Source organism: Phodopus roborovskii, unplaced genomic scaffold, assembly GCF_943737965.1.
Source record: "Phodopus roborovskii unplaced genomic scaffold, PHOROB, whole genome shotgun sequence".
Lineage (NCBI taxonomy): Eukaryota > Metazoa > Chordata > Mammalia > Rodentia > Cricetidae > Phodopus > Phodopus roborovskii.
Window position 1 is genome coordinate 7,843,115 of NW_026125391.1, and position 25,942 is coordinate 7,869,056.

Sequence of the window (25,942 nt, forward strand, 5' to 3'; positions counted from 1 at the left end):
GCATCTCCATATAGCTCTGTCTGTCCTGGAACTCCCTCTGTAGACTAAGCTGGCCTCAAACTCAGAGATCTGCCTGTTTCTGCCGCCAGAGTGCTCAGAGTAAAGCCATGTGACACCACTGCCTGGCTTGAATAGTATTTATTATTTGATAATAAAGTTCTGCTGCAATCTTATGAGATAATCTGAATGATCTAGATGTGCCATGAAATCATCAGTCATGAATAGGGACTATAGAATGACACTGGAGGTCAAAGAACACTAAAAAGATGTATAGTGATGGTTTTCTCCAAATGAAACTTTGGGCAATGACTCTTAGAGTAGTCAAGTTCCCACGAGGCATAGCTTGCCCAGGCAGTGTTGGAAGCAGATGGGCCTGGCTGTTGGTCACAGTCTCACTATTTCCACTGATACTCATGACCTTAGTGACGTTGGGAATCCTTTGAGCCCATTTCTTCATCTATTAATGGTAAGACTATTTGTTATTGTATATGGCTGTTGTAAGAATCATGTGAGATGTGTGAAAAAACTTCTTAGCATGTGTGCATGTGCATGTGTGTGCCTGCAGGCATGAAAGTCACAGGACAACTTTGGGTGCCATTTCTTAGTAGCCACACATTGTTTTGTTTGTTTTTGAAACAAGGTCTTTTACTGGAATCAAACTTGCTAAGTAAGTTAGGACTGGCTGGCCAGTGAGCCCCAGGGATACCCCTGTCTCTGCCTCTCCAGTCAGAATACTAGGGCACCCCACATCAACTTTTTTTTTTTTTTCATTAAAATGTGAGTTCTGAGAAACAAATTCAGGATTAGTAAGGCAGCACTCTTTTTCTGTCTGCCATCTCCTCAGCCCAACAGTGTGGACCTGTGATGCCTATTAGGTTCCATACCCATCTGTTTCTTCACTTTTGAGGAGACCATTCGGATACATGGTACATTCACTTAGGAATTCCTCATAAGCATGTTCACCATGACCATCCCCTTTCCTGGATGAAGGGTTAAGCAGGAGATAAATTCCTTCCAGTTCCCAATCTTCAAGTCTTCCACCTTCTTCTAACTCACACAAAGGTGCTACATATATCTTTTAAGACCTGGCATATGCTATAGAAATTATCAGCTTTGCCTTACACATATGGACCTTATCTCTGATGGGGAAATAGATAATAAAAATATTATAATGTGTATAATTAGTAATGTTCTACAGCAAACAGTGTGAGGACACTGTGGAGAGACATTTAATCAGACAAGTTGGGATGGGGGCAATGTCCTTGGCAACAGATGGTGGAGAGACTGTGGGTAACGTTGTAGACAGATGTGATATTCAATTATTTCTCTATTCAGTCAGTTTGAACATGTACTAAGTTCCATAGGCTGTCTCAATACTGAATGTAACAGGCTCTCTTAAGCAGAATGCTGCAAGTCCAGTGCTTGGGAACAGAAACAAGTATGTTGAATCTGGATACTTGGCAAATTCTAGGCCTTTCTGAGCTGCAAAGCATGACCCTGTGTTAAACAACAATGGTAAAACAATCATTTCTATAATTCTAACATCCTAGTTAGTGGAGGGAGAAAACTGAAGTGAGAGGTATTGAGAGGCACTTTGGGAGATTAAGTTAGGCTGGGGGGATGGAGAAATGCTGCTACTTTAGGAGGGAGAGTGGGAAGATTTTTTGGGGAGGTGTCATTTAAGCCAAGATCTGAATGGCAACTGTGGGAAGCTCAAGATGATCATAGCACAGTCAGGAGCTATTGCAAAAGTCGATTTTGTGGTTTTGGGTTGGTAAAGATGACTGATACGGCTGAATTAGAGTGAGCTAAAGGGGTAGGTAAGTAAAAGCCAAACATGTGGGAGGCCCAAATCATGAGCCCTGTGAGCTTAGAAGGAAGGAGGCAGAAGAGGCTGGATTAGATGGTGTGAAATGATGTGGAAAACAGAAGCCCGACTTAGACTCTGAGGCTGGAGAGATGGCTTGGTGTTTATAAGAGTGTTTACTGTGCTTGCAGAGGACCACTGTTCAGTTCCCAGAATGCGTATGAGGCAGCTTATAACTGCCTGTAACTTCAATTCCAGGGAATCTAACCTCTTCTGGCCTTGTCCTGCACCCACACACATGTAACATACACTCACATATACATATGAATAAAAAATAAAATCTTTTTTGAAGAATTAGATCCTACCAAATACTGTATGGAAGACAAAGGAGATGTTTACTTCTACTTAATATTATGCAAAGAATCTCAAGGAGCTATGACTAAAGTCAGTCAAAGAAAACCTCTTGTATTTATCAAAGAATATACATGTGCTACATTCTTAAGCCAAAGTGCCCAACATAGAGACTCCATGATAGCTGAGAATTCTTTTAAGTATTCACAGTTCTAATATAAGCCCCATTTTTACAACATTTGAGTAGACCAAGCGAGACTTAACACTGTGGCATTATCTATCAGATGGAATGATTTATGAGAGTATATGTCACCATGACTAAGAGTAAAGAGGCAGTACATAATGTCTAGATGGCAAAGGATGTTACATAGTAGAACATGGGAGAACTTTGCCTCATGATATATAAGATAGACATTACTAAGATGACTTCCTCATATCTTTTATTTACACCCTCAGATTGCCAATGAGCATAGCATGAACATTTGTCTCTTAACCTCTTGGGACTAGAGGTTATAATATGAAATGTAGGTATAAGTAGCTAGATCAAAAGGAAAAGCAAGCCTGGAATTCTTTGAGAGTTGGGCTTCTTCCTAAGCCAGCAGGCTATAAATACAAACCCATATTCAGCTAGAGATGCCAAGACAATGGTGTCCAATGTTGACCAAGTTTGAGTTGGCCATCTTACAGGCACTATACTAGCTGCAGATGAATTCTGACCTCAAGGTTCATCATGGCACTCAAGCCACTTAAAAGTTGGAAGTGGTTGGAAAAATAATTTTTGTTCCAGCAACTCTACTGAAATCTTTCCAGAAAATATAAATATGTCTAGTATGCGAATTGGAGAAAAAGTTCAGTGGGAAGCACTTTCTCCTCCTTCTTCAGTGGAGAAAGTCTGCCAAACCAACAACAACAAAAAAAGCTACAGGGGAAATCAGCATAAATTGCCCCCTGCTGGCTGAGTATCTCGAAGTCCTTGCACACCTGAAGGTTTTAAGTCAAAATGTGGACCAGACAATCCCGAGAACCTGATGGCAGCCAGCTCATTAAAGTTCACTGAATCAAAGTTGAGCTGAACATCATGGAGTACAAGGTTGGTACTTCTGCTGTCTCTAAAAAGCTCACTCACAAGAGCATTAATTTTTAACTTCTAGAGTTTTAGTTGTAAACAGAAATGATTAGATTTTTGTTTGTTTGCTTTTGGAGACAGAGTTTCTCTGTGTAGCCCTGGCTGTCCTGGAACTCACTGTGTAGACTAGACTGTCTCTGCCTCCCAAGCGCTGTGATTAAAGGTGTGCATCACTACTGCCTGGCAAGGTTTTGTGTTGTTTTACTTTTTGTTTTTGTTTTGTTTTGTTTGTTTGTTTTAGGAAAAAAGAAAAGGTAAGCTTGGAAATGTATTATAGATACAATTGTTTCTATAGGTACAATTGGTACAATTCATGCAGAAATTCCTGGGTTTCATCCCCAGAATTGTGGATGAGGAAGGAGGCAGGCCCACAAAGTCTGGCTCAGATCATGTCCTTTAGTCTTCATGTGAGCCAAGGCTTTTGGATTTCAGGTGTGCCTGTGTAGACACAAGGGACACAATGGAACCTCTGTCCACTACTGCATCCTTTTTGGTATCCATGTTCTGTGTACTTGTTCTTCTGAAGTACACAAAGCAAAGCAACCCTTCAATGTTTCTCTGCAAGTCGGACCTTTGACTAGTTCACTTGTGATCTGTAGGGGCAGAGGGTGCTGGCAGAGCATTACAAAGTTACAGAACTGTGAGGAGGAAGCCTCATGAAGGTGATGGCTATAACTCTATAGACGAAGATGTGGGGTTAGGGCATTCATTGTTAAGATCAGGAAGCAAGATGAAGCTTCATGAAGGTGACCACATTTCAGCTAGTCTGGACAGATGACTATAACTCTTAAGATGAAGATGAGGGGTTAGGGCACTCATTGTAAGACCAGGAAGCAAGACAAATGATAAAGTCAAAAGTAACAAAAAGAGCTGTGTACCAGAAACATAAGAGAAGTTCAGTACAAGAGAAGAATGAAATATATGGAAAGCAGTGTAAGAGAGAAACAGGGCAAGTTAAGAGGGTTGGCCTTTCCTATATCTGTAAGGTTTTGGAACAGGTATTTACACAGGTGGATAAGTCAAACAAGGGACACATGAGTAAATAATTAGCCTTACTGGGCATGAAACATGGCCCTGGGGACCTGGCATGAACTGAGGCCACGTGTGCTAGAGATCAAGACGTGAACTTGAGTTTCATTTTAAAACCAACTTCTCTGGACACTAAAAAGAACTGTGAATAAATTACAATTGTGTAAACTGAACACAGGGGAAGATAATACACTGAATACTTAAAATATGACAGTTAAAGAGGAAGAGAAAATAAACTTGAAGTTAGATTAAGGTACAAGAGGGACACTCAGGTGGAGACATACCACAGTACAGGCACTTGAAGACAATGAAGCTGATGTGAGAGGTGGAGTTCAGAATGAGTCATTTACACGAGGCAGTCGATGAGTTTAGTCTGACATGAGGACATATAGGAACCTCCTAGCACACCCTGAATACAGGACCGATGTTGAGACAGGGAAAAGAGATCTATGAAGCACCTTGAGAAAACAAACCCTGCTGTGATTACTGGTATGTATAACGCGTGTGTTTCCTCAGCTGCTAACTTCTCAGAAACTCTTATCCCAGATTGACCTCCTAACTGGCAGGCAGAATCAGGATCACATTTTTGTAATGAAATCTGAGGCTGAATCACCTGTCTAGTTATTTGAGATTCTAGTCTAGAATGTAAGACCCGCGAACAATACAACTAAAGCAGCTGAAAGCACGGCTTTTTTTGGCAGGGTGGAGAGCACAAGTCCCTAAAACCACAGGAGGGGTATGGTTGTGCTTGGGCAGAGGCCTCATGTTAGTAGGAGAAAGGTTATTACACGAAATCTTCCAGGCTGACGCTCGTCACGCTGCATAGTTGCAGCATGGCTCATCGCGGTGACTACCCGGTTAAGTCCCAGGGCGGATGCCTCGCAGGGACCGGTCACGACGCAATCGGAGTGGGAGGAGCCACGAGGAGGCCGCGCCCTCTTGCCTACTACATTTCCCAATGCTCCGCGCGGCCCCAAGGCCTAGTAGCTCCGGCTCCGAGTGCGGAATGGAGTTCTGGGAATAGGAGTCCGAATGCAGGCACCGCCCCAGTGGACGCCGGTGGGGAGATCTGCAGCGATTGGCCAGCGGGCGATGCAGGCCCGCCCACGCATGGTGACGACAAGCAGCCGTCTGGCTATTTAAGGCGTTGTGGTCTGGCCCACCCCGCCTTCGCTCCCGCGCTAGAGAGAAACATGTATCGTTTCCGCTCGCAGCTCTTCACGGGGATTTCTGCTGCCGCTGCTGCCGCCTCTCACCCGCGCCGCTCCTCGCCTCTCTTGTTAGCCCGAGACTCGCCTCTCAGCCGCCCGCCGCACAGACGCACGAGTAGACAGTGCAGCTCCATCGGCTGATCCTCGCTGAGCTCCCAAGTGTAGGCGGCACCGGGCGGCCCACGATGCCGAAGAACAAGAGGCGGAACGCCCCCCACCGCGGGGGCGGCGGCGGCTCCGGGGCAGCAACGTCGGCGGCCACGGCAGGTGAGGGGCTTCCCCGCGCCGACAGCTGGCGGGCTGGCCGGATGGGAGGCTCCGGCCTGGGGCGCGGCGGGACTTGTAGTCTGGTCTTGGCTCCGGGCGCCCGCGGCTACCTATCGCGTGGTGCGACCGAACTGCAGTTCCCATCATGCCCTGGGGCGCCGCGCTCGCGCGACTCGGGCTGGCACGCGGGAGCCGTACTGGGGCACCGGCCCTGGGGGCGGGGAGAAGGGGGCCCCAAGGCCGGAGTTAGGATTAGATAGAATAAGGGTGATTTGGCGCTCTTCCTTGGAGCCCTGCTTTCTGTCCGGTCTAACACCGGACTGGCAATGGGGCGAGCGAGCGCCGGTGGCTTGCCGGCGTTGGCCGCTCCAACATGGAGTTCTCGGGAGTGCCAAACGTCCGGCGGGGTTGGACCGGCTTTTGTGTCACGCGGCCTGGGCTTTGCGCGATGCGGCCGGGGTGACGCAGAGGTGCGAGTGGCTTCCATCCCGCCGCCTCCCTGCGCGTCCCGCGTGTCCGCTAGGCGGGGTGGAGGCGTCAGAAGCCGAGGCCACCCCCCCACCCCAAGCGTGGCTCCCACGCCTAACCCTGTACCTGCAGGAACCAGGAGCCTCCTCAAGCCCTTGTGCCACCAGCCTAGGCGACCGCGTTCTCCTTTGTGCTGCATTCTATAGGTTCCATGCAGTGGTAGAGATGGGTGAGAAGCCGGGGCTACAATTGGCTGAAAGTTAGGGATAGTGGGTTTTTTTTTTTTTTTTTTAAATCTTTCATGTCAAGTGGAAGCTTTTCCCTGTAGGGATAATTGTAATTGTTGAACCGAATGTATGGCTCTCTACTTACTTAACATGGTTAAAAAAGAAAAAGTGACTGCAGCCTAAGGTCTCTTCTACAAGACAACACACAAAACACCAGTAGAGCAGTATTAAACTTGGTAGTCACCTCATTAAGATTATGGAGTTCAATATTGTAATACCCGAAGACGTTTTACACCAAAGAAATAGCCATTAGGTGTTTGGTGACATAGCTGCTACTTTTTTGATTATTCGAATGCTGTGCCTTTGTTCATTAGAACAGTAAATGGCCAGTTAAATATTAGAAACTGGCATCGCAAAAAGGTGTTCTACAGGGCTTGGAGAAGACAACGCTCATGATTATGCATTAAACGATGATTGAGATAGATTATTACAAATACAGATTTTTTTTCTTTAGATCTTTTTTTCTGAATGCATCGTGAAATTCACGTGAAGTTATGAGACACTGTTCACTTAATCTAGTTATGGTTGAGTCGAGGATACTGCTCACCACTGGTTAAGCTTTCCCTTCTGAATAAATTCTTGAGCTCTTTCTGGAAGAGTCTTACTAGTTTTGTTAAATTTACCGTTTAAAAGAAATAATGGAGTTTAAAAAAACCAAAATAATGGAGAAACACTGACATTTTGAAAATGAGACCTCTGCCTTACATCTGCCCTCTCTTTCTGCAGTTCCTGCTAAGCATCCTTCCTTTCTTAGGACATATTTTCCCTAGGGCTTCTTTGACCTGTCATCAGACTTCATCATAGCTGTCTTTAAATTCTCCTCACTGAACTTTATTTTTTTTTAAATCTCTTATCTATAAACAAATGGAAAGTAGTTGATTTGTTTGTAAAAACTGTAAGGTTTGACATTGTTGCCATAAAAGTGGAACTGGAAACTGGATGAGAATACTTCTGTGTAATTTTTTACCTTAGTCACATGTATTTTTTACTTAGTAAATAGTTGAGTCAGAGAATGGGAATTATCATAAATGTTGCTTAGAAACCACTTTTCCTATTGATGATTGGATGACAGAACAAGTATGACTTAATTGAATTTCCTATACAGCCAAAGAGGTTGTCAGCTTTTCAGTTAGTTAGGTTTGTAGGTTTGTATGTATGTTCTCCTTTTTTAAGAAACCAAGAAAATCGACTGCATACATGTGTATTTATGCAGTAAGCACTGTTCTGATTTGAGGAGTTGGTTTTTGTTTTTCTTTTTTTAAAGGGAGTCAGACAGTAGCCTGATCTGGAATTCAATGTAGCATTCTGGAATTCAATGTAGCATGAGTTGGTCTCCTCCGGCCTTCTGATTGCAGGGATTGAAGATGTAAACCCACAAGATTTAGCATTAAATACAGGGGTCTTAAGAAAAAGCAAAAGTTGATGGGTGCTGGTTGTGTGTGCCTTTACTCACAGCACTTGGGAGGCAGAGGCAGGCTGATCTCTTGTGAGTTCCAAGATAGGCTCCAAAAGCTTCAGAGAAAACCTGCCTCAAAAAAAAAAAAAAAAAAAAAAAAAAAACAAAAACAAAAAACAAAAAAAAGAAAACAAACTAAAAAAAGAAAAAAAAAGTTGGATAATAAGCATTTGAGATTTAATGTCTAGCATGCCAACTCATTATTGACACCTGGATTATAAGATTACAGGGTAAGTTTGACCTAGATGTCAGACATTCTGACAAGATGAGTGTCCTTGCTTTAGAAATACATTTATTTATTTGTGTGTGTTATGAACACAGCAAGGTGCCAATGTAGAGTTCAGAGGACACCTCTTTGTGTGGGTTGCAGGGATCCATGAACTTGGGCAGACAGGCTTGGCAGCAGGCACCTTTTCTGCCGAGCCATTTTGCCAACTCTTCCTTTTTCAAACCCCCCTTCTCAAGTCAAGAAGAAGCTAAACTAGTTTAGGAGACAGGAGCTTAAAGCCTTGTCAGAATCCTCATAAAAACAGGCCAAATGCAAACAATTTTAAAATGGCATTGGCTTGTATGTAAATATGGTAAGATTATTCAGAATATATTCAGTTGTTAGCATAATTTGTCATGAGGAAAACCTAGAAATAGCTGGTATTTATTTTTCTCCTAAGTACTATGATTAAGAACTTTTGGCATCTTTCTTCACCTATTCTCTGTGCTTTCCCATGTTGACTCAAGTTACTTTGGCATTAGGCAAGCAGATTTCAAGGTCACCTGTTAATTGAAAATTTTGCTAACTTCTCTGCATTGGTTTTAAAAAAAAAAAAGCAACCCTTATTTAAAAGCAAATTAGTCCAACTCTTAACAGGCTTAACATTTTAGAGGATTTAAAAAATAAACTTAACCCATTAATCCTAGGATTTGAGAGGCTCAGATGGCAGGAAGATTGGCAGGAGTTGAGGGCTTATTTGGGTAATATAGTGGTTGGCTTGCAGAGTCCAGACTGGGTCACCAAAAACTGAAATCAAGTAAATAAAGTAAATAAAAATAAAGTAGTAAATAAAAGGCATTTTAAAGGAAAAACATATAGGGGCTTTTTTTTTTTTTTTGAGGAATTTGTTATTCACACCTGAGGTTTAAGTATTAATAACGATTATTTGTTAATAGGATGGGTGGTAGGGCACACAGAGATAGACAGATCTCTGAGTTCAATACCAGCCTAGTCTACAGAACCAAGTGCCAGGAACTGGCAAAGATTGTATGCATCTAGAGGATATACTGTTACAACAGTATATCATACATAGTCATAATTGCATAATAACAATACTTAACATCTTTTATCAGTAGAACACTTCCTAAATTTGGAGTATAGAACATACTAATTGCTATATTCCTGAATGATATAATTTTGTTTTGGTATGTTCTGTGTCAAAATATATTTTTTGCATGATTGCAAATAGATGTAAATTAATTAGTTTACATAAAAGTAAATAAATAAGGTCTGTACATAGTAAGTACCAAAGGAAGAGGTTAGGTATAAGTTGGTGAGTGAAATTGACCTCTGTTGTATAGTTTATGTTCCTCTTTTTGTACTCTGCCCAGGTGATAATCTTAGCAGCTTTCCTGCAGAGTGTACTCTTACATATTAAAAAGCACCAGGTATTATAGGGACATAATATTTGATGTTGTCTTTGATTTTACTAGTAAAAGGAAATTGAATTCAGGTAAATCAGGCTACCCTGTGAACACTTGATGGTCAGAACTTGAGACTCAGGACTCAAAGGAATTCATAATTTCATAATTTTTAAGTTAATGTGAGATCCCTTAATTATGAATTTATTCTTTAATAAAGTTGAAAATAATGCTAGTTAAATTTCTTTTCTTTTTTTTTTTTGCAATAGTATTGGTAGTTTTTTGTTTAGTACTTTGGAGACTGCTGGGATTAAAGGTGTGTACCATCACTGCCTGGCGTATTTTTAAACTCTTGGATGTAGTTGAAATCTCTTATCTGAGCTTTGCTTGCCAGGGTCTCACTGTATATAACCCTGGCTGGCCTGGAACTCCAGCCCTATGTAGACCAGACTAGCCTCAAACTCAGAGACCTTTGCCTCTTCCTTTATCTTCTAAGTAATAGAAGTGTATGTAACCACAGCCTTTGTTCCCCCCCTTTTTTTTTTTTTAAGGTAATTTATTTAATAGGCAGCTGGCTCGGTGGGTAACAGTTTTGCAGACATGAAATCTTCAAATATAAAGCTAGGAGATAGTACATATCTGTAATTCCAGTGTTCCTGTGGAGGGATGGAGGTAGGAGAACTGCTGTACACAGTGTCAGACATCAGTATTGAGACCCTGCCTCAAACAAGGTGGAAGCCAAGGTTGGACACCCAAGATTGAGATCTCACAGCTCCACATTACATATGACACATGCCTTCTTCCCCACAATGTAATTTTATCTTAAATTATGTATTCATTGCTCCACATGCCTGTAATCTCAGTACTCAGGAGAGTGAAGTAGGAGGATTGCTGTGATTTAAGGCTAGCCTTGCCTATATAGTGAGTTCCAAGCTAGCCCAGGCTACACAGTGAGACCCTGACTTAACGGGGGTATGGAGTAAGGGAAGCAATTTAATTTGACCAAGCTTTTGTAACATCAAATAAGAAACTTCCTAATATTTAACAGTTAATATTTACTAAAGGTAGTTATTCTAATTGGGAAATATAATTGCCTTATGATGATCTAAAGCATAATACTCTTTAAATCTGTTTTCATTTTGTTTATGATTTGAAGTAGTTTGGGAAGGAATTTTCATCTCACTAAATTGTGTTAGGTGATTGGCAAATAGCATTTATAAAATTGCTGGCCTGAAGTTCAGATGAGGTGCATCCATATATTTTAGGAACATTACATTCTTTGGCAATGTGAGTATGTCATTACAAAATGTTTGCACTTATTACTAGACAGCTTTTAAGGAAGCTTTAGAAATTTCAAGTATTTGCATATATAGCAAAGAAAAACCTGATCTGTCTTCCTATGTTACAGGTGGCCCGCATCGGACTGTTCACCCTTTCAGTGATGAAGATGCATCCATTGAAACAATGAGTCACTGCAGTGGCTATAGTGATCCTTCCAGTTTTGCTGAGGATGGTAGGAATTTTAAATGTAAATTCCCACTTGCCATACAAAGATGGTGGAGGTGGGGGGGATTCTTACATGGAATCTGTAGTGTCCCTTTTCCCAGTCTGCCTTTGTCCTTCATATTATGTTACAGTGTTGGTTTCTAATCCATAGGACCAGAAGTCCTTGATGAGGAAGGAACTCAAGAAGACTTAGAGTACAAATTGAAGGGATTAATTGACCTAACCCTTGATAAGAGGTAAGAGATGTTAAAAGCTTTCCATTCTGGGTGATTTTAATCAGTTACTTTTAATTCATGCATCTCTTTGATAATAGTAGTATGACTTTCTGAAGCTTGGTTGTTTACTTTGGATAATGTCATGTTACTTTGGCCTTTTAATGTGGTAGTATGATTGTTAGATGATAGTTGGAGTTGATTTGTTGAATTAAAAGTTGATCAACTAAAAATGACAAACTTTTAAATTGTCTACTAAGTTTGTTATGGGCTTGTAAACTATCAAGTTTTCTTTATGGTGTCTCTGAAATTAAACAGATGGAAAGAGGAAGCCTAGAAGATGCATGCATGAGTACTAGACTTACATAATATTTTAATAATATGAATTGATTTGTGAATGGTGATTTGTGTCTCTGGTCCCAGGTAGTTAATGGAGGAGGCTGACAGGTGAGAGGATATTTGAGCTCAGGAATTGGAAACTGGATGGACAAAATGACAAGTGCTTGGCTTAAAGGGTGGAGTAGATTACAATGGTGTGAATTTACTAAAATATACACTTTATAGCATGTCTTCCTTGTTGAAACTAGAGAATATTTCAGTCATTTATAGTTGTGTCTACTAACAAAGTGAAGTGCTATTATAGAAAGCACTGTAGAAGGCTGTCATGTTGAGATGATGAAGTGGGTGAAAAAGCGTATTGTTGAAAGATACTTGGAGCCTGGTGACAGGCATAGAGATCTGATGTCTTTAGAAGTCATTCGTTTGTAGCACTCTTCTAACCAGATCTTCTTTCTCTTTCTTCAATTATGTTTTAAACAGTGCGAAGACAAGGCAGGCAGCTCTTGAAGGTGTTAAAAATGCACTGTCTTCAAAAGTGCTGTATGAGTTTGTTCTAGAGAGAAGAATGACTTTAACTGACAGCATTGAGCGCTGTCTGAAAAAAGGTAATTCCAGACCTGTGCAGAGTGAATAAGGAATTGACTCTCCTCTTGCAGTGACATTCGCTGATAAACAAATTGAAAGTAGAAACAGATTGTTGTTCTTTGTTACCTCAGAAGAGGTAATTGCCATTCTCAGGTTGCATAGGAAGGAATGAAAGTATCAGATTGTAACTTGAAGAATGATTTCAAAGGACATCTTTGTTTTTCTAAACATGGGAAAGCATCATAAGAATACAACTTATTTTCCCCTTGCACTTAAAACAAGTTATATGCTAAAATAACACCACTTTTTTTAGGATATCCCTGGCATATTTAGTTCTGTAACTGTATAGTAGGAATTCTGAAATTCCTGTTGTAAATGATGACATTTCTAAGAATAAAGAGGAAAGGCTGCAGAGATACTAGGTAAAATGTTTGCTTTACAATCATGAATGAGGACCTGAGTCCATCTTAGTAACCTTCCTAAACAAAAGCAAGCTCCAGGCAAAGTGATTGCTGTGCATGTCTAATAACCCATATTTGTTTCTGGCACCCACATAAAACACTGGGGTACAGGCTTTTAATCCTAGCACTTAAGAGACAGAGACAAGTGGATCTCTGAGTTTGAGGCCAGCTTGATCTACAGAGTAAGTTCAGGACTTTTAGAGAAACCCTGCTTCAAAAAAAAAAAGGGCAAAACAAAACAAAAAAACTGGGTGCAGTGACTCATATCTACTTCAAGCATTGCTTTGATGGAAGTAAGAAGTGTTTGTGAGTAGCTCAGCAACAGAAATGAGAGCCTCCTCCTTAAAATATGGTTGAAATTATCAACTCTCCAAATCGACCCCTTAATAACAATAAATCATTTAGATCAAATTGGATGGCTCCTGAGGAACAGTCTTTTCTCATTTTGCCTTCATGTGAAAGCATGCTTATTAGCTCTTTATCTTTATCCAGTCTCCCATTGAACAAGGACTCTAATCTTGTGTAACTGCTATAGTTGAAAGCAGAGCCAGCTGTGTTTCAGATAGAGTTCTTTTTAAGGTGTAGTAATTAAATTGATACCTTCTCCCATAGTGGTAGCTAGAGTTGGCATTAGAATATATAGAATATATATACTATATATATATCTAGTAGAGACAGACAAGAGAGTCTCTGAGGCTGGGCTAGTCTACATAGCAAGTTAACGGGCCTGTCTCAAAAAATATAGATAATAATAACTTAAGTTCAGTGTTTACCCAAACCCTCTAGTACATATACTTTGAGAAATGATCTACATTTATCTATATGTAGAAAAAAATCTTTTATTTGGTTCCTTACTGTGTTAAAGTGTAATCAGAATGGGGGGACCCTGCATATGCCCATGATGAAATGTTTGGGTTAATCCAAGGACTGCTGTAACACTATTGGTGCATTCCTTCAGGAATTAGAAGGCAGAAATTAACATGAAGCACATGCCTTTGTTAGTCAGTACAGTACTCCTCAAGATGGATACCAGTCTGTTTTTAGAGGGGAAATCTGTTCGGAGAGTCAGAATAGTTAAGGGGAGGACTAGACTAGTAAGTATTGATCCAGGATTTGAGTGACACCTGTCTGTTTCTGGCATAAGCCTGAAATACAGTATGAGTTTCATAAATGTAGATGTTACTTCACAATTGAAATTTTTGAAAATGACTGTCTTGATAAAAGTCTACTGAAAATAAAATCTGCTTTGCTTTCATCTCTGCTACTTTCCAGGAAAGGGTGATGAGCAGCGTGCAGCTGCAGCCTTAGCATCTGTTCTTTGTGTTCAGTTGGGCCCTGGATTTGAAAGTGAAGAGATTTTAAAGACTCTTGGACCAATCCTAAAAAAAATAATTTGTGATGGGACAGCTAGTATCCGGGCTAGGCAAACTGTAAGTATGTAAACTGAACAGATCTATCCAGATATGACACCCAACTATAAGAAATAGGGTTTAATTAATAATCTTACTCTGTGTTAAATTGAACACATTTTCTTTAATGTTCCATTTGAGCAATTTTTTTACCTTACTATACACAGACATTAGATATTGGATTACTAGGATAGTAACAGAATAACTGGAGCTTAAACGATAGGTTGAGACATTGTATCTGCTGGGTTCATCCTTAGGAAAAGATAGGACTCTGAAGTCTGGCCTGTGAGGTCCTTAATTTGTCTCAGGGTCTGAGCATGCTTCCAGTTCTCTAGTGGGAACTACTTGAACTTTCCTGGTTTCTGCTTCCTGGAAGCTGATCTGTGTGCTCTATTCCTCTAGTTTGATGGATTAGTAAAGAGGAAGACCCACGAGGAACAGTCACTTTCCTAAAGTTGTCTTGCAAAGTTGATAGCAGAGCTTGGACTAAAACCCTCTTGTCCCGATTTTTAGTTCACTATTCTTTCTTTGCCATTCTCCTTATAACATGTGTGGGACCTAATGCAGGGAAGTAGTTGAGAAAAATTTTCCATTGATTTTTAAAAAGCAGATAAGTAGTAAAATAAGTCATTAATATCTTTCCTTTTTTATTTCCCAGTGTGCAACTTGCTTTGGGGTGTGCTGTTTTATTGCATCAGATGACATCACTGTAAGCAGAGTAATCTTTAATTCTAATTTGTGCTGTTAATTTTTGATTGATATTTGAAGACTTACTTTACATTTTCTGTTAGGAGCTGTATTCAGCTTTGGAATGCTTGGAAAATCTCTTCACCAAGTCCTGTGTTAAAGAGAAAGACACTAGTGTCATCTGCAGCACCCCTATTACAGTGCTACACACCAGCTCCCTTCTTGCGTGGACATTGTTACTAACCATATGCCCAATCAGTGAACTGAAGAAAAAGCTGGAGCTGTATGTATTTCTTTTTCTTTTTGTAATTACCTTAGGTGTATGGGTGTCTGTGTGTATGTCTGTGCACCATGTGAGTGCAGTCTCTCCGGAGGCCAGAAGAACTTCAGATTCCCTAGACCTGGAGGTGGTTGAGTGTCATCATGTTTGTGCATGGAATTGAACTAGGGTCCCCTGAAAGAGCAGCCAGTGCTAGTTTCATTTTTAAAGAAGATTCTTGTGTGTGTGTGTGTGTGTGTGTGTGTGTGTGTGTGTATCACCTGAGTGCAGGTGCTCACAGTAGAGGCTGTCAGATGCTGAGGAACTGGAGTGGATGCTGGGACCAAGTTTGAGTCCTGCAAGAACAGCAAGTGCTCTTAAATGACTTGAACCAGTTTTCAACCCCTGTTTAGTTTTCTTTCTTTCTTTTTTTTTTTTTTTAATTAAAGACCAATAAGCCATTTAATTGACATAACTGGTTGTACTCATAAAGTAATGACTATTTTCTAGGCATTTCCATAAACTTCCCAACCTCCTTTCTTCTGATGATGTAAACATGAGAATTGCTGCTGGCGAATCTTTGGCACTTCTGTTTGAATTGGCCAGAGGAATGGAGAGTGTGAGTATCTAATTGGCAGGAGGAGACATACAAGGACCATTCCTCTACTGTCATTGTCACAGTTAGGAATTGGAAAATAAATCTATAGACTGATGACTTGAGAACTTGCTTGCCATTGATTGGTTTGAGAGCATTACCTGGTAGGGCTGGCAGAAACTTACTTGCTATCTGTAAAACTGAAGTTAGGGAATGGTGTACTATTCACAAATAACTTGATTCATTAACAGTACTTCAGGCATGTGATGCATTATATAATGTAATTAGCATAGATTCGGCCTAAGATAAATTTTGCTATTACTTAGCATTGTTTTTTGAGATTGTGTGGGCTTTGTGTCCTACCCACTGTTCCCATGCAGATGTTAATTGTTGTCGATGGGTCCTCTAGGATATTTGAATGTTGGCCCTGATGCTGGTATTGTGTTAGACTACACCCAAAAGCCCTATATATCAAAAAACTTTTTTCTTGGGCATTCTGAGATATTTGATAACACTAAATCATAATCTTTGTTGCCACTGGAAAGGTGACTAATTCATGGAATGTGCTGGCTCTCTTAAGATAAGGAACAGGTTGGGGGATGGCTCAGAGGTCAAGAGCACTTGTTTCAGAGGCTCTAATTTTCATTCCCTCACATACTACCAAATGTAACTCCATTCTAAAGGAATCCATGTGCTCTTCTGACATCCGTGGACAATAGGCACACATGGTACACAGATGTACACGGAAGGAAACACTCATACACATAATAGTAAAGGAAAAAATCTAAATAAAATAGAGAAACAGTTTTTAGCCTGCTATTGTCATAACAATAAATGAAAATAATTCAGTAAGGAAACCCAGATTTGTGGGAAATTAGTAACTAAATGATGCTATTTTTAACCTTGAGTTACTAAATAGGTGTGCTTTTAAAAAATGTTTATTTTTGCAATTGTAATTACATTTCTCTCTTCCCTTCCCTCCCCATATATTCCATTTTGCTTTCCTTCAAATTCTTAGCCTTGAGCCAGGTGTAATGGCACACTTTTACTTTAATATCAGCACTAGGGGTCAGAGGTAGGGGATCTAGCCAGTGCTGGCCTAGTCTACATAGTTCCAGGACAGCCAGGACTATACAGAGGAACCTCCACTCCCTCTCTCTCTCTCTCTCTCTCTCTCTCTCTCTCTCTCTATATATATATATATATATATATATATATATATATTTATTAGGAATGAAAGTAAACTAAAGCTGTGAATAGCTAAGGACCCTGCTTATGTGAGAAATTGAACTCAAATTTAGCAATCAACTAATTAACTAGGCAAGACACTAGATGTCCTGGGTTTAATCTTGCTTTCTTCTACTGACTGGAAATAACAGTTACCATAATTCCCTCTGAAATACACTTTAAAAGTAATATGCAGTTAAAGTTTAAATTACATTTTATTTGTTTAAACTTTATAAATGTCATGTGCCATCCAGGTATGTCTTGTTCTGTGACTCATTTGCTTGGTATGATGTAAACACTTATCAATGAACAATAATAGTAAATTGGGTCACAAACAGACCCCCCTTTTTTTTTTTACATGTGGGTAGTTACAGTGTTTTTAAAGGTAATTAAATCAAGGTTATGGGTACAGCTTTGGTAGAGCAATTGCTTAGATTGAGCAAAGTCCCAGTACTGGGAAGAAAAAAAAACTTTAGGAACAGGTTGAATTACATAGGCAGATTTAAAATAATTCTTAGAGCAGAGAAAATGAGTAGAATTGAATTACTCATAACCTTTTGCTAACATAATTGTTCTATGGTGTTACTAATCTGGAAATTATGCAGCAATGATTCTGCTTGAACTTTGGAAACAGGCTCTAAAGAACTGGCTTCACTAGAACTGAAGAATGAGTCGGTTAGATATTAGTGACTGTTGAAATTAGGAATTAGTACTCCTTTGAATGCTCTCCTAGCTTTCTGTGTGCTTGCTCGCTGTGTGGGTAGTAGCATGGACTCAGCCGTGCTGCCAGGGCACACTTACCTGCCACCCTTGCTAGTTGATGTTGGGTAGGTTCTATTCCTCAGTGTCCTCATCTTTAAAGTGAAAGAAAAAAAAATGATGTCATACAGTTGAGTAAGTGGCATCTTAAGAACTGGGATATCATAGGCATGTGATGTTCTGGTTTAAAACATGCATCAGGGAAGTAGGTCAGCTTGAAGGATTCCCCAGTTTTTCTTGCTCATTTCCACTTCACCTGACAGTGGAGACACTACAACACAGAGTGAGTCAGAAGGTTAACCCAAAGGCGAAAAGCTCTTGGGAACTCTTCTTGGAAAGAGCAGCTTGACATGTTTCTTTGTATGGCTTGTGAGTCAGACTTATCCTTGACAAAGTGTTCTGTCTCAGTGGAGGTTAAAAACATAGTCATATGTAGGGTAAAACCATTCTAGACATCATGCTTACCTCTTTGGAGAATCAAGGAGGGATCAAATTCTATTTTATGCCTGTTTGCCAGAAGAGTACACCAGATCTCATTCTAGGTGATTGTGAAGCCATTCCGAGGTTATTGGGAACTGAACTCAGGATCTCTGGAAGAGCAGCCAGTGCTCTTAGCCTCTGAGCCATCTCTCCAGTCCCTCAAATTCTATTTTAATGTAGGCTTCCTAGATGACCTTTGCTTCATTCTTTCCTTCAGTGTAAGGGGTCAAGCTCAGGGCCCTATGCATGCTAGAAAGGTGTTTGCCATTAAACTACACCCAGACTCTGTTTTTTTATCTGGGAAAATTTAGGCAGATGTCTGAGGCTTCATTTTTATAGTTTGTGTTGATGTGATTTCCATACCAAAATACCAGTTGGGAGTTCCATTTGCTGGTAGTAAACTTTTGCCCTGGGCCTGCCTATATTCTTCCAAAGTTTCTTACAATTTCATTTTGCTCTAATTCCATTCCCCTTTTGAAATGGGGTATTTTGTTATTCTGGCCACTTCCTGTATTTAGATTGTGTTAGACTGAACAGGGTTTTCTTTTTTTTTTTTTTAATTTACATATCAATCCCAGTCCACCCCCCATCCTCCCATGCTCCCCACTAACTCCCATCCCCCATCCACTCCCCAGAGAGGCTGAGGCCATCAATGAGGGATCATCAAAATCTGTTTGTGGTAGGGCCTAGGCACTCCTCGTCCGAAGTCTGTTCGTGCACCAGGGATACATTCTGGCTCCACTACCAAAGGTCCCATAGACTGCCCAGGGCCTGGGTTGGTCTTATGCTGGTTTCTTAGCTTTCTGTCTGGGCTCCATGAGCTCCCCCTTGTTCAGGTCAGCTGTTTCTGTGGGTTTCTCCAGCCTGGTATTGACCCCTTTGCTCATCACTCCTCCCTGTCTGCAACTGGATTCCAGGAATTTGGTTCAGTTGAACAGGCTGTTTTAAGAATAGAAAGGGCCATTTTACAGATTGATATTTGCACATGGTCCTATGTATCGTTAGTACTTTATAGGTCTGTCACATGTGAGTGGTATTTTGTTTGAAACCACAAGTGAATTCTACATCAGTTCCTCTAAACCTAGAATATTGATATATAATAACTTGTGCTTCAGGATTAATTGATCAGTGTATATTGTATGCATGTTGTATTTAATCTTAGAAGTTAAGGTGCCCATAGGACTTTTGTCCCTGTTGTGGTGATGGCTGACTTGTTTGTGTCTCGAGTTCATTTTGTGTTCTTCCTGGGGGTGTGCAGGTTATTATATCGTAAGCTGTAAGAAGTAGGCTGGATGACTGGATGTCATCAGGGCATGTATTGCATTTTCTTTTTTTTTTTTCTTTTTTAATGTTCACACACTTTATGAAAACTTTGTTAGGCATTTGTATATCCAAGATTTAGTACAGTTGTGAGCTTAGTGATTGACCAGTTGTCCTTAGATTGGGTTTTTTCCGTTGCACAGTTTGTACCCAAGTGTGCCAGCCTCAGCTCTACTCATGTTAAGAGCCAACAGTTTGTAATGTGTGGTCTAAAGGCTTCTAGTGTGCTGTAGGGTGTTTAGCAGTGTCCCTTGGAGGTTTAGTCTTCCACCATTGAGAATTACTGGTAGTGGTTTGCAGTTCTTGGATCAAATTAAGATAATGTATTGGATTCTTAAGATTTTTGGCTTGTCTGTATAGATCTGAAAAATGCATACATTTCTTTAAAAAAGAGGAGAACAAGTTGGTAAAATTTTGGGTGGGAAACTAGAAGACCTTGAACTATATGCTTCTTAAAAGTAAATTGATAATCACCTTAGGATACAATCAAATTTCTTTGGAGTAAATATAAAGGTAGTATAACTTTGGTCTGACTTAGGTGGGTGTGGTATGTAAGACGCATAAGTTGGTTGGAGCATTTGATTGAGGAAGAGTTGAAAGATAATCTGAAATATCAGCACTAAAATCAGATTGACAAAAGATCGAATTGACTTCAAGTTGTTTTCTACAACTTGTATATCAAGTTGTATATCATTATTTTAGACAGTAAAAGAAATCATACTGAAACTGAGATTCATTGATGGTGTGTGTGTGTATACATATGTATATATGTGTATATATATATATATGATTTGAAAACTGTTCAGAATTAGAACTGCTTATGTTAATGGTTAAATGATTTTGCATCTGTTGGAAACATAAATAACAAAACAACTAGAATTTGTGATTAGTCATCTGGCTTTTATGAGAATTCTTGGTTGCTGGGTGTTGGTGGCTCATGCATGCCTTTAATCCCAGCACTCAGGAGACAGAGGTAGGCAGATCTCTGAGTTCGAGGCCAGCCTGGTCTATACAATGAGTTTTGTCTGGGACAACCTCCAAAGCAATACAGAGAAACCCTGTCTCGAAGAACCATACACACAAAAAAAAAAAATTGTTGGCTTAGATCTTGGCATTCAGTGAGTTGAATCATCTTGTAAATGTTTTTAATATGGTTGTAAAATGGAGCGCAAAAATGAAAAACACCCCAAGTAAAGAAACAAATATCCCCAGGTTAGCAAAGAAGCTCTTAACTGCCTTCTTAAACCCCCCCCTAAGGGATTAAAGTAGCTTCTTACCTTTGATTTAATTACTGAACAGTGTTTCTTGCTATATCTTACTGTTTGAGACAATGGCCGTGAATAGAAGTTACAACTTCTGAAAAATGGCTGCTGAATACCTCCACCTGTAAAATAGAAGTGGCTGTGTTCTTAGAGAGGCTGTTGTCTGGGATCGAGTAGTCAGAACAGGTAGTGTTGGCCCTCCTCTGTCCATCTCACTCAACTGTTGAAGCCCGGCCCTGTGCACACCCCAGCATGTGCACTTCTCTAGGCTGCTCGTTTATACTTGAGGAGAATGTTGTTTTGCAGTAGTATGTCTTGGGGTTAAATTTTTGCATAATCTTGTTATGTGCAAGATGTTAAAATTAATTTGCAGATATAATACAAATCTCCAGAAATAGCAAAATTGTTGCTTTATATAGCTGTTGTGTTTCAGAGGTAGGCCATTCTTTGTTAATCCTAGAAGGTTTTGTAAAAGGGAAATTTATGAAATGAAATCTCTTTCCTTGGTCAGGACTTTTTTTATGAAGACATGGAGTCTTTGACCCAGATGCTCCGGGCTCTGGCTACAGATGGAAATAAACACCGTGCCAAAGTGGACAAGAGAAAGCAGCGGTCTGTCTTCAGAGACGTCCTGAGGGCTGTGGAGGTAGGCTTCTACAGTGCCAGAATGTAGCAGCTCACTCTCACATGAGGTGATTCCAAGCTGAACTTGACATCTTGAGTCATTTTGTTGCTTTATTTTCATTTTCACTCAAAATAATTTCCTCATGTAAACACCAGAGCAGGGTTTTCAGTGTAAGGGAAGAATTCCTGGAAAGCAAAAGCACTTCATGTAGGTTTGAAGAGGATCAAGGGCAGAGTTTGGTAGAGTGCTCCTAAACATGTGTGAAGCTTGGAGTTGCATACCACCACACTGGAGAAGAGAGACCCATGGTGGTAGAGGTGGCACTTTACTTTCTACCTCCCATCAGTGAGTTCTGTGAATGTGATTAAGTTACTATCTGCTTCATGAGCTTCTAGGGTCTTCCTGGGGTCATAAACCACATGGCAGTCAGCTGATGCTGGGGTTAGTGTGCTTGACTGAAGTGAGCTGGGATGGATGAGGGCAGTCTCTGGGAGAAGGCCCAAGCCTGACTGGTAAGAGGATTTTGTTGGTAAAAGTCTCCTGTTATTTATTATCTGTGGGGCTGGCGTTTTAAGAACAGATGCATATTCAAGAGTCAGTCAACTTAATTGATATATATATATATGAAGTTAAGCTAGACCAAGAAACAATGGGAGAAAAGTCAGGACAGAGTGGGGTGCAAGGTTGAGGGGTGAACAAGAGATCAAGAGATGTGTCCCCAGTATCTTTTAACAGTAGGAAAGAGGGCAGAGTTGGCAGCTGGAGTGCTAGGAACTGATTGTAGTTTTGTTCTGTGTTTTGTTTTAGCAACTAGTGAAAAAAAATATGGGCGAGGGAACCATGAAAAAACTAGCAAAAATATAAATGAGGGTAGGTGAGATGGCATAGTGGGTAAAAGTTACAAAAGTGTGAACACCTGTGTTCGAATCCTCAAAACCCATGGTAGCAAATGCCTGTGGTCCTGGTACTCCACTAATAGTGAGACAGGAGAGTCCCTGGAAGCTCATGGGCTAGCCTGCTCTACATAGTGGAGTACAAGTGAGCAGCCCTGTGAGATGAGGTTTCTGGCCTCCTGTACACACTGGAGTGTGCATACACACAGAAACATAGGTGGAGTGTGTGGTGTCGGGGAGAGGTAAAAGGGAAGGATGGATTGGAATTGTTAAATATGAAGCAGAAAGGCTCAGCTATTGTTAGGAAAGAGATAAGAATGAGTTAAAGTAAACACGCATGTCTAAATGCTTGAAGCTAGGAAGGTTGAAAGAACAGTGTCACTATTTTTGACTTTCAGGATGTAGGAAGGTTGAAAGAACAGTGTCACTATTTTTGACTTTCAGGATGTCATTTCGTGCTTTCTCTTATTCCTATACAATCTGGCTTATTGGTGGCTTCATTTTATGTATGTCACAAAATAGATTCAAAGAGGTTAATTGCTAAAATGATAAGTCCAGATAGAATTGATGTTCCTTCTTCATTCTACTTAATCTGTTTAGAGAGGTGGGGCTGGATAGGTGTGAAGTGTTTATGATCCTCTGACAGTTGGCTGCTTTATTCTGTGCTTGCTCTTAGAAGTCTTCCAAGAATTAAACAGCAGGATTTCCCCCGTATCCTGATGCCATTTTGGGTGACTTTGTTATTTATAGGGAAATCTTATTATGTATTTCCATTTACCCAGTGGTGTCGATTTCTCTTGGGTTAAAGCTCCCTGGCTTTACTTCAGAAATGGTGAAATGATGTTCTGGCAGAGTCAGCCTGCCCCTGAAAGCCTACAGTCATCTGCTACACACAGTTGCACACATGCTCTTCTCTCCCCTTCCTTCCCCCTCCATCCTTACATCTTACCCAGGCTGTGACTAAACTCTGCCTTACTTCAGGCTTCCTGGATTCTAGGTGTGTGTTGCTGTGCCTGGCTTCATTTTCTTAATAAACCCCACTGAATTTTCTTGGAACTCCTGCTTGCTTGTTCTCTGCTTTTACATGGTCTGTTTAACCCAGTAGCCCATCAGTTCACTCCAGTACATTTCTTTCTGTTTGGTAGCTTCTCCTCCCATCCTAGACCAGTACAAACACTTGACCTTTTTCGTCACATTTCCTAAGTGCTTTTGAAGTTTTAAGATACTCAAAAGCGTGTGACTATGTTATTAATATATGAGTTGTGTCATCAAGTTTATACCGTTCCAAGGGTTCCCATCCTGTTGCATTTGGGACAGTAATTACTAGTCTGACCACATCTTTGTTAGAGAAGTACCAGTTTCAAATACTGTTCCCTTCATCTCATTTTTTTAAGGTAGAAATTGTGTTTGGGTCATTTTAGGGCATGTGATAATTTTGGCTCTTCTGTTGTATAGGAACGGGATTTTCCAACAGAAACTGTTAAGTTTGGTCCTGAACGCATGTATATTGATAGCTGGGTCAAAAAACATACCTATGACACCTTTAAGGAGGTTCTTGGATCAGGGATGCAGTACCATTTGCAGGTGAGTAACATCTTTGCTTTAATTGAGAATCAGGGTGGAGTCACCGGGACTGGCTTAGCTTGTGAAGTTAGCTAATGTCCAGGCACGAGAAAGCAGTCAAAGTCTGCTGGAGCAGGATGGGTGCTCTGAAAGCACACAGTGTTAGGAAGTTTCTTAGGACTTGGGACATTAGAAAACACTGCTTTCATACTGAGAAAACAGAACTCGGCTTCTTAGAGTTAACCATGTCGTAGTTGATTCACTGTTGTGTAGTGAAATAGGTACTTGGATTTCACCTCTTTTTCTGTTTATTTTAGACAAATGAATTCCTTCGCAATGTATTTGAGCTTGGGCCCACTGTGATGCTTGATGCTGCAACACTTAAGACCATGAAGATTTCTCGTTTTGAAAGGGTGGGTTTTGTTTTTGTTTTTTAATAGAACTAAATGCATAGCTAGTCTGGTTTCTCTTCAGGTCATAAGAGTTTGCTTTTGAAGAGAAGTGGAACAAAAACTCTTACTCTGACTGGTGATGGGAACATTTGCATGTTTCTTTTGCACTGGGTAATAGATCCAGGCTTATTTTACAGAAAAGTGTGTATAGCATGAAGTAGTGACTGGCATCATTTCCTTTTTTACCATTTCAAAAATTATTAAGTGTAGTTTGGCTTTTTATTGAGGTGACATTATATAACAGAATTTTAGTGTACTTTATTATGACCCAGGTTGATGTACACCTGTTACCTGTTTAGTTTCTTTGTGATTTTTTTTATCTCTTCCCCCTAGTTTGTTTTCTTTTTTTATACGAGTATCTTGCCTTCTTGATCTTTGTATATTTTTCTTTTTCATTTCAGCATTTATATAATTCTGCAGCTTTCAAAGCTCGAACAAAAGCTCGAAGCAAATGCCGAGATAAGAGAGCAGATGTTGGAGAATTCTTCTAGACGTCTACATTTGATGGCTGTTTTCTAATTTCTTCCTTTATTATTATTTTTGCTACTTCTAATGTATATAAGCTTTTAGAGACAGTTTTTTTATCTTTGAGGTAAATTTAGATAATTTTTGATGTAGGGGTGAATTATATTTTAATTTAATGTATAGTGTTACAAATGAATGAGTTCTGTTTATTCAATATCTCTGTAAAAATAATTGGAATCCACAAATAAAGTGTTTATGATGTTTGGTCATATTCTGTGTAGTGAGCAGAAGATGGTATTTTGTAGTAAGAAAAATTAGCAGTCAAAGGTTAACTTGTTTACACTGTGTTGGGAGTACTCAAAGATTATAATGATACACACAAACAGGGTACTTCACTTGACACATAGATAATTTGGGGGAATGCATTCCTCAAGCTATTGTATTAAGTTTAAGTGGAAGGTGGTCACTATTTTAATTGTGTCAGTGGGCTCATCAAAGGGTGTTATTCTGCGCTGTGTTCAAGCCCTTGTGTTCAGACCTTGAGGATTCATGTTATAATTAGCTCATGCAAGGAAGGCTGCCAACCTTTATCCCTAATAGCCAGGAGCAGGACATGCTGTGTGTGCTTTCCTCTTGGGAATGAAGGTCTTCCCACTGAAAGTGCTTCTTTCTTAATAGAAGAAACACTGTTAATGACTGACAGAATGAGTCAAGCTAGGCAGCAGGGAGTGAGACAGCTCTCTCTGTATTTGGAAACAAAAGGAGACAAAGGCTTAAGGACTCAGACATTGAGATGAAGAAATGTAGCATTATACATAGTCAGACTTAGGTTAGCCACCTTCAAAGATCCTGCCTTGTTGCCCCTACCTGGCATCTTAAGCGTTTTTTTGAGTGCATAACCTGTTCTTCCATGTATGTATGCAGTTGGGTGCGTGAACTTATTTCCTTGATGCTGAGGGTGGGCCTAGGAAGCACGTCACTTAAGGTGTTTCTCCCATGTTACTGTTCTGTGTCCTCAACAAACTGGAAGGTCTGATACTTGTAGGTGGAAACCTGGTTTGTGGCTCGCAGTTCAACCCTCAGAGCACAGTGGGGAACACTGGAATCCAGAGCGTGGTGGTGGTATGTTGTCACTTTCATTCCAAGTAGGCTAGAGTCCCGGCCTGGGAACCATTTTCAATGGATTTCGTTCACTACATTTCCAGTTCTGTG

General features: G+C 40.3%; 1 protein-coding gene across 1 annotated transcript; it reads left to right on the top strand.

The window, feature by feature from the left end:
* The first annotated feature begins 5,488 nt into the window (after positions 1–5,488).
* Ifrd1 (interferon related developmental regulator 1) lies at positions 5,489–25,001 on the top strand. Its single transcript, XM_051175073.1, has 12 exons — positions 5,489–5,791; positions 11,040–11,144; positions 11,289–11,373; positions 12,169–12,293; positions 14,007–14,164; positions 14,802–14,852; positions 14,935–15,113; positions 15,600–15,708; positions 21,244–21,378; positions 23,706–23,834; positions 24,131–24,226; positions 24,667–25,001. Exons 1-12 carry the CDS (start codon positions 5,710–5,712, stop codon positions 24,754–24,756), a joined length of 1,344 nt encoding a protein of 447 aa, XP_051031030.1. The 5' UTR covers positions 5,489–5,709; the 3' UTR covers positions 24,757–25,001.
* The last annotated feature ends 941 nt before the right edge of the window (positions 25,002–25,942 follow it).